At 32.7% G+C, this 8,735-nt stretch overlaps 2 protein-coding genes across 2 annotated transcripts; both read right to left on the minus strand.

The window, feature by feature from the left end:
* Window positions 1–2,652: 2,652 nt before the first annotated feature.
* Window positions 2,653–6,582, minus strand: LOC141724789 (E3 ubiquitin ligase BIG BROTHER-related-like). Its single transcript, XM_074527057.1, has 7 exons — window positions 6,188–6,582; window positions 5,096–5,453; window positions 4,952–5,001; window positions 4,593–4,634; window positions 4,385–4,506; window positions 4,202–4,310; window positions 2,653–3,049 (listed from the first exon to the last, which is right to left on the minus strand). The coding sequence occupies exons 1-7, from the start codon at window positions 6,416–6,418 to the stop codon at window positions 3,002–3,004; spliced, it is 960 nt and encodes a 319-aa protein (XP_074383158.1). The 5' UTR covers window positions 6,419–6,582; the 3' UTR covers window positions 2,653–3,001.
* An 869-nt stretch (window positions 6,583–7,451) lies between these two features.
* LOC141660659 (uncharacterized) lies at window positions 7,452–8,735 on the minus strand. The gene has a single exon (XM_074467645.1). The coding sequence runs from the start codon at window positions 8,733–8,735 to the stop codon at window positions 7,452–7,454; it is 1,284 nt and encodes a 427-aa protein (XP_074323746.1).

The raw sequence follows: 8,735 nt of genomic DNA on the forward strand, positions 1-8,735 counted from the left end.
CCTTGAAGAGTTCTCTCGTTTCCTGGTAGCTCTGATACCAATTATTGCAAATAACGATTATATATATAACCTAGTTTGATATAAATCTGGTGAACACAAAGCTACACGAGTGCTGTCAATGATGTGTTTTATTCATTCAGCTAATACATAATATATAAAGAAAGACATTACAAATAAACTGCTGAAAATCAGGACCACTAATAATTCAATCCTCTAACCAATTCCACCACCAACTTAGTATGGAAACTCCTATAATTTCTCCTTGAACATAGCACGACCAAGTCCAGCTCAATGCATACGTAAAACAGGAATCAAGCAATTATTATTATACTACTCGGTTTGAGATTAAATCCAACAAGTACTGCACACACAATTTGTTTTGGTGAATTTCACTAACATGATTAATTTAAAAATATTTTTAACAAATTTAAAGTATACTCCATGTATATTTTTATAATCGTAAATAATTAAATATAATTATGTGTTTCAATATATTAATTCAAGTATCAGCCACCTATGCTAATCTTTGCATTTTTTTAACAATACAAAGGAATGATGAATTTTGCGATATTGCACTAAAAAAAATTTAAAATAAATTTTGTATATTGCAAGAAATTTCCGTGTGCGAAGCACGGGTTATATTACTTGTAGGTCTCCAGGGTCTCCAAATAATATAGGTCTCCACTAAACCCAACTATCTCTCTCTCTATATATATATATAATATTATGTATATATACATGTATATATATAATATTATGTATATATACATGTATATATTATCATAACTCGGTTATAATATTTTATTAATTAAATATTTACTTAACATTAGTATGATAAGATATCATAATTTTTTTTATCGTAGATAACCCACGGGCTCGCGTAATAGCCTGCAAACCACGTGAACCAAGATAAATCGCATTTAAGCGACAGGCTCTGGCTCAGGATGCATAATCATAAATTCTCCTCCGTGAGATTCGAACCTGTGACCAAAAGGATAGTTATCCTCTCTTTAACCAACTGAGCTTGCGGGACATTAGTATAATTGGGAGAATGATCAAATACAAACTAAAATTAAAATAGAAACTTAGAACTAATCTAAGCCATTAGATCTACCTTATCTAATGGTCCCCCTAAATCACACCACCCAACTACCCTGCACCCTCCCACACCCAATTTCAGCTTTTCCCCTCCATTTTTAATTTGATATTTCCGGTCAAACCGTATTTTTTTAAAAATCCGATTTCACTGTATTTTTCTACATCTCTAAACGAACGATTTGCATACCATATGTGTTATATTTCGAATTAATTTTTTAAAAAAAATTATTTGGTTTCTAGTTTCCATTATAAATTGGTTTCTATTGGAGTAGTCCCAGAGTATAATTGTATAGTATAATACCATAAATTAATTAAGATTAATATGTAAATACTCTTAAATCATAATTTTTTTAATAAATATAATCAATTTTATAATATATTTTGATATATACTCTTTTTTTTCATTGTTGTGAACATATATTTTTATTATATTTATTTAAGATAATATGAATTATACATTCAAAAAATAACTTTATGAAATATATCAATTTTATTTAACGAATTTTAAAGTGACAAATCTTTAGTGATTAATGTAATATTATCATTTAACTTGATGTTATTTTTTATCCAATACATTACCAACAAAAAACCGTACAAATAAAAAATGTATAAAAAACTGAATAAAAACCGAAATCGATGAATGGTTAATCGAAACCGAAAAATCGTATTAAATGATTTGGCGGAGGTTAATAGCAATTAATCGAATCGAACCGTATGTATTGGTTTGACTACGGTTAATACTAAAAATCACACCAAACCGCACCGTAAACCTACCAAAATTTGATCAAAAGATAATGTGATAATATTGACCTGACAATTTAAGAGAATGTTATTGGTTAAATTTATGTGGATTAAAGGATAAGGACCCGTTATTATTAATTAATTTAATTTAAAGTTCACATCTGGCATTTGATATTTCAGATTCATTTTGAATACCAATTTGGCACATTATTAACAATTATTTTTAATATACTTCTGTTAAAAATAATATCATACTTTTTCACTTATAACATCTTTTTTCTACCCTTTTTAAACCATAAATTCAAGAAATTCTTATTCGTCGAACGCTATAACATTATTTTTTCTTAAAGAAAAATGTCAACTGGCCCCAATTCATTCCAAGGCCCCTTTATGTATATCTTGATGCTAAAGATGTTTGAACTGGAACTATGCTGAAGTACTCATTAATCAAATCCTACGTCTGAACATTTTAAAATTTTATCAAATTATTTCTAGTGTTTGAACATCTTTCAATTATTACAAAGAAATTCTAGTTAACATTAATAAAAACCACAATCATATGTTAATGTTCAAACTACGAATTTAATGAAGTCCGGGTCAAACATCTTTAACAAAAATTGCATAAACCATGTATTCATGAGCAGTGAGCACACGCTATAAATACCCACAAAACTATTTATCCCACAAAATTGCTAATCCTTTACAATCTTAAGTTACCTAGAGACTAGAGTATCAGACATCACTAAAATACGTGCATACATCTCATCGTGTCCAATGCTTCAAATGACAGGCATAACCACATAGCAATACAAATTACATAAATCATTGGATTTATATATTTAAAAAAGAGTTTGCATTGTAATACTTATTTTTAATTTTAGTATAAATCATGCTTTGTGCATGGGAGTTAAAGTAAATATAAAGAAATGATGACAACCAAACCATGAATAATGTAACGAACAATAAACAACTCTAGGCAATATCAAAGTCTGAGAATATTGGTATTGGGCAGTACCAAGAATGCATGCAAAAACCGAAATGTAGTCTTCATGCCAAGAAGAAGCACTATAATTTAGAGATCAAGCGAAATACTTCTGTTCTCTGCCCATCTTACACCATGTTTTTAGTAAATTGGAGCTGAAGATCATCATCCAAATCTCTGCTAGCTGTTTCCTGATGTGGAGACCTCAGCACTACAAACCGGGCAAACCTACAGCCATATCCACCTATTAGTTCTATCCAAAATGTTACACACAAACATATAAATAATGTTTATCTATGTAAAGATAAGAAGTATACAAGTTGAATTTTGTCATAGATCCTAACCACTCTAGTATGCAGTATTGACACTTGACAGTTGTGAAGGGAAAAGTGAACCTACTCCAATGATGATGTAGTAACATTGTAACAATAACCATTCTCACATCTGAAAGAAGTTTAGAACTAATTACGTAGTACAAATGTCTCGCCACTAACCACGTTCAATAATTGATCCATGGAAGGCTAAATTACACAAACAGATGATGTCTGCCAGTTGCATCTAAAATTATAAACTTATTACTCTTCTGCCGAATTCAGCATAAAAAATCAAAAACTGTTTCTAAATAAATAAAATAAAAAGTACTAATTATCTTCCTTTCTCTAAGACAGACAGAAAGAGATTAAAATTAATATTTCATTTACAAGAAAGCAAAGCAGATTAAACAGTAGAAAAGGCTAAATCATGGACAATCGATCATTTCACTAACCTAAGTATACACTGGTAATAATAGAGGCGCCTCACCTGAGGTCAGGACAATGTGTATTATAGTATTAAGGGTATTTAACAAGTATGATATATATCCATTGTTGTAATTATTATGGGATTGGCAGAATTGGAAAAATGAGGTAAAAAAACACTCAATATTCCCCCAGTGGCCTTCCTATCATCATTTTCTGACTAAAGAAAGTATAACATTTCCTTTTATACTTCGCAGATATGAACCACACTTCGCCAGGCTAATAACGAAAACTTTATGTATACAAGTCAATAGAATAAAAGAGAGCACATATGGAGAGAAACTCATGACCACTTTAAATCTTAGAATTGAAAAACGTAGAACTCAAAACGACAACTACAGTGATTTCAATAAAACGATGTTAGATACAAATATCATCTCGGAGAATAAGATGAAATAACGTTAAGATCTTAAGTAGTTAAGTATAATAATTAGAAAGCCGGTCTCAGAAACGACAGACACATTGATATCTTTTCCTTTTTAAAAGTTCACGAAATCAAAAGTAGACAGAGACATCCAGCAGGTCTCATCTTACAGATACAAATAACAGCAGTATAAAACAAATAAATTTTGATATGTAGTACCTTATTTATACATAACCAGTTGTTTATGCACTCTGGGTGGTACGAATGTTTACACGCAAGCACAGTCAAGGTGTCTCCCTCTTCAAAATCCAGCCGGCAAATTACACACCTGAAACACAATTGCAGATTGACATGAGCACCGTGTACACAACTTAATGTAGGAAAATAACCAAGCATACTTACGATTCAACGTTTCCATCTTGATTGTTTTGCATCTTGAAACTCTTTGAAGGCAAAGAGGCTATCGTATCAGCAGACAACCCTCTACTCTCAGTTCCAACTACATCACCCAGTGCAATTAATTCCTAAAACAGAGAAGCACATAATGCAATATTAGAACATATTGCTATTACTTTCGAAACTACTCAAGTTACCGGACACTGCAACAAACCTCATATGACAATTCATCTGGATCAACCTCCTCCCAAGCATCCTGAAAGATTTAAGAACAAAGTGATCCACAAAATCAACTCAACAAAGTTCATAAATAATGAAAATGGCCAACAATAGTAATACAAACATATATTAAGATGAAGTAAATCAAAATAAAACATAAAAATCCCTGACAAAATTATGCATCTAGCCTAGCTTCGGAAAGAAATTATAGTATATGAAGACCAATAAAGAAAGTATAGAGTACAAATGTGCAATTACAATTTACTCCTGCAAATTTTTAGTGGGCCAACACGAGTAAAAAGAATTTTCTTGATATGATAGTAAAGCTAAAGCCAGACATCAACAAACTACTACCTGAGAATTACGACCATGATCTTCTAGCTCCTCAGATCCACTTGCTACCACTGTGTAAAAATTCAATCAGTCACAAAAATCGCAGCATTAGAGCAAGATTATAATATAAGAATTGAAGTAATAACAAATAAGTAGGACACTAACATTCGTTTATCCCAGATAGGGAAAGCAATCTGGAAGCCATTTCCCGATCTTCAGCATCTTGTAGGGCTCTTGCATAGGCCTCATCATCTGGAAAATCAGCAGGATTTAATTCAATATTAGGGTTGTCGTCATGATCTCCATCTTCACGAGCATGCACATCAAATGCATCTACTTCATCATCATAATCTTCAGACTCATGGTCAATATCATGCTCATGATCATCTCCTGCATCAGAACCTTCATACTCATCTTCACTATGATCATCAAGATCATCATCCTCAGGCACATAGCTTCCAGACTCCCACCTTCCATAATCACTTACATCCCCGTTCATTCTAATCATCATATAGGCCCTTTCCTGTTCCAACAAAGAATAGATCAAGCATGCCATCATAAAACCCATATAGATTAAGCATTTTACATAATTGATACAAAATGTGTGATAAAATCAGGAACTTATACAAAAGGGAAAATATTCTGTGTGCAAGATAAAGATTCAAACACTCTCTTGAAAGAGACGATAATTTTTCACACACACACACACATGTTAACAAAAAGTTGTTAACAATAATTTGCTGCGAAATAAATAAAAGAAACTTCTACTCAAAATTTAGTAAATAATTCATTCTTAGGATCACAGTTGTGTCATAGAAATCATTAGCGGACATTTAGCAAATCACTCCCTTGGCAAATCAAAAGGACAACATTGAATTCTAAACTACAATAAAAAATTATAGGAACTAGTACTGCAAAAACTCAAGTTATTACTCTAAATTTCATTAATTCAAAATTATTCAAAGGCACCTCAAAACACAAATGAATTACGCTTTAGGCACATAACCCCCCATAGCAAATCACAACATTAAGGCAAAACGAAAACTTTAAAATATCATACAGAAACCGAGCACCGGTACCATTCACCATTAAATTCCTACACAATCTCAAAAAATAAAAATCTAGGCTACTTACATAAATTGTTTGTTCAAATGCACCTAAAATCACAAATCAATCAAATAAGGCAAAGCACATATCAATAGTTATAAATTGAAAAACTAAAAATAATAACTTTAGATAGAGGATATACACACAGACCTGTTCTTGTAAAGTACGGGCGAGAGCGAGATCAGCATCAACCTGACTAAGGTCTGTGAAAGGAGTTCTACTCTGTCTCTCTTGGTTATTGATATTATTGTTGTTGTTATCTTGGCCTGTATTCATTGCAGCGACGTCGTTTGACTGGGGGTCAGCTGGGGAGGGATTGGGACAAGGGTTTTCTTCGTTGGATTTAGGGTCGTTGTTGTTTACGGGTTTTGAATCCGCCATTTGTTTGTGATTGTATTGAATTGAATTGGGAGGAGAAGGATGAGTGTGGGTTTGGGTTAGGGTTTGATTGAAATTTGCACGGAAAGTAAGGTTGTGTTTGTATTTATAATACTCTCCTATCCTATCCTATGTGTGCATTGCATAGGAGGAGTTCTAGTCGTAATTTGAAAGTGATCCCATTTTTTGTACACAATACAAAGGCTTCTCTTTTTAAATTTTTATTATTGGGATTACCCCTAACAACTCTTCCATTAACTTTTGAATTTATTTATGTATTCCATTTCTAAATTCTCATTTATTTCTAAAAAAATAGATTAGTTCCGGACCAATACCCGGTTATATTATAAATTATTTTTCAAATTTATTTTGAATAGCTTAATTTGAATTATATATATTAATATAATATTTTTAATACATGATAATGAAAGTAGAATAAAATTATAAATACAGAAATTCAAAAAATAATATTACCCAAACTACAAATATTGATTATCACTTTTTATTAAATATTAAAGTATAATAATGAGTATTGGTGTAAATAAAATTAATTTTGTATAAGATAAAATTAGTGAAAAAAATAAAACTATTAAAAATTATTAAGTTAAGAATATAAAAATGATGAAGAAAGAGAACGAGAAATATGTTGAGAGAAATGAGATTGAAAAACGGGTAAGAGAGAGAATTAGTTGAGATAATAAATGAAAGATAGAGGTTAAAAGTAAATTAAATAAGGAGAGGTATTTAGTAGAAGATGACATTAGCAAAATTGATGACACATAGATTTGATGATGTAAACTCTCAAGAGGGCTTGACACATATAAGTTATACTTTTTTTTTTTGAAAAAATGCACTTGCGTATATTAATTTGCTTCCGAAATAAGGTTACATCGAATAAATTTAGGAGCAGTTTGATACCACTCCATTAGACTGGAAAACGCAGCTCGTGCTAACAAATGAGCCACATTATTCGCAGACCTATACTCAAACACTACTAACACTTCCTCAAAGTGTTTTAAAATCTCGACACAATCCTCTATAATAGCATGAAAATTGAATTTCCTCTATCACCATGAATTGCGTCAACCACCAGCTTCGAGTCCAATTCAAAGATACACTTTTGTTTTCTCCAAGTATGAGTCCATAATAACGCCTCCTTTAAACTCCTTGCTTCTGCTTCCCTAGCCTGCATACTCCCATGAACCCTATTACTCCTTGCTCGTAAGAATTCTCCTCGATCATCACGAGCTACACAAGCAACTCCTATCTCTCCAATCTGATTTTGACAAGCAGCGTCCAGATTGATTTTAACCCAACCCTCAGGTGGTTTACACCACTTCCTATTCCGTTGTTGCATTCCCTTATTACCTTTCCCTGCATTCTCTTGACTTTGTTGCCATTCCTGCAGCAAGCTCATTGCCATAGAACGCACACCAAATACAGACATTGGCTTCTTTTCCCAGATCCACATATTACGTCTCGTCCACAAACCCCAGCACAGTAGCCCAATTTTGACCCATTTCTCTCGATTACCATCTATGAATTCTCTCTTCAAAACATCCTTCACTGTCATTCCAGCATCCACATTTGTCATCTCATGTAGTCCCTCCTCTGTCCATAATGTACGAGCAAAACTACACGTGAATAATGTGTGAACAGCTTCCTCCACATGTAGCATACACCAACCACATAACATATTCACATCCACTTGTTTTTTCACTAACTCAGCCATTGTAGGCAGTACATTTTGGCATGCTCTCCACAAGAAATTCACAATCTTTCCAGGCAACTGCAAACTCCACATTTTTTTCCAAAACCCACCTTCTAGACCACCACTTTCTCCCCTTATTTTCCTATAACAGCTTCGTACTGTAAATTTCCCTTTATTATCCAGTAGCCAGTACCATGAATCCATACGACTAATAGCAGGTAAGGGAATCTGTTGTATCAACTTGTTGTCTCGCTCATTACACAAATCATGGACGATATCCAAATCCCATGAGTTATGATCTTCTGAAATTAAACCATTAACTGTACTATTCTCCAACTCCGGATGCATTGGGCTCGTCATAAACCCATTAACCTCACAAGGCAGCCATGGAATATGCCAGATAAATGTATCTCTACCATCCCCAATTTTTCTTCTGCACCCCTGACTTACAGCTTCTTGAGATGCTAATAAACTACGCCACATATACGATGGATTCATCCCCAGTTCCGCATTCAAAAATTCTTTACTAGGATAATACATGGCCTTCATAATTTCTGTAACTAAAGGATTTGCTTTATTAATTAACCTCCAAGCCTGTTTGGAAAACAT

Source organism: Apium graveolens, chromosome 5, assembly GCF_009905375.1.
Source record: "Apium graveolens cultivar Ventura chromosome 5, ASM990537v1, whole genome shotgun sequence".
Taxonomy (NCBI): Eukaryota; Viridiplantae; Streptophyta; class Magnoliopsida; order Apiales; family Apiaceae; genus Apium; species Apium graveolens.

What these genes read in the sequence shown, in the direction of transcription:
- LOC141724789 (XM_074527057.1), bottom strand. Translation starts at nt 6,418, where the DNA reads ATGGCGGATTCAAAACCCGTAAACAACAACGACCCTAAATCCAACGAA. An exon ending in ATCATGGTCGTAATTCTCAG is followed by an intron (nt 4,635 to 4,951) that starts GTAGTAGTTTGT and finishes TAAATCTTTCAG; the next exon opens with GATGCTTGGGAGGAGGTTGA. An exon ending in CAAGATGGAAACGTTGAATC is followed by an intron (nt 4,311 to 4,384) that starts GTAAGTATGCTT and finishes ATTGTGTTTCAG; the next exon opens with GTGTGTAATTTGCCGGCTGG.
- LOC141660659 (XM_074467645.1), bottom strand. Translation starts at nt 8,735, where the DNA reads ATGTTTTCCAAACAGGCTTGGAGGTTAATTAATAAAGCAAATCCTTTA.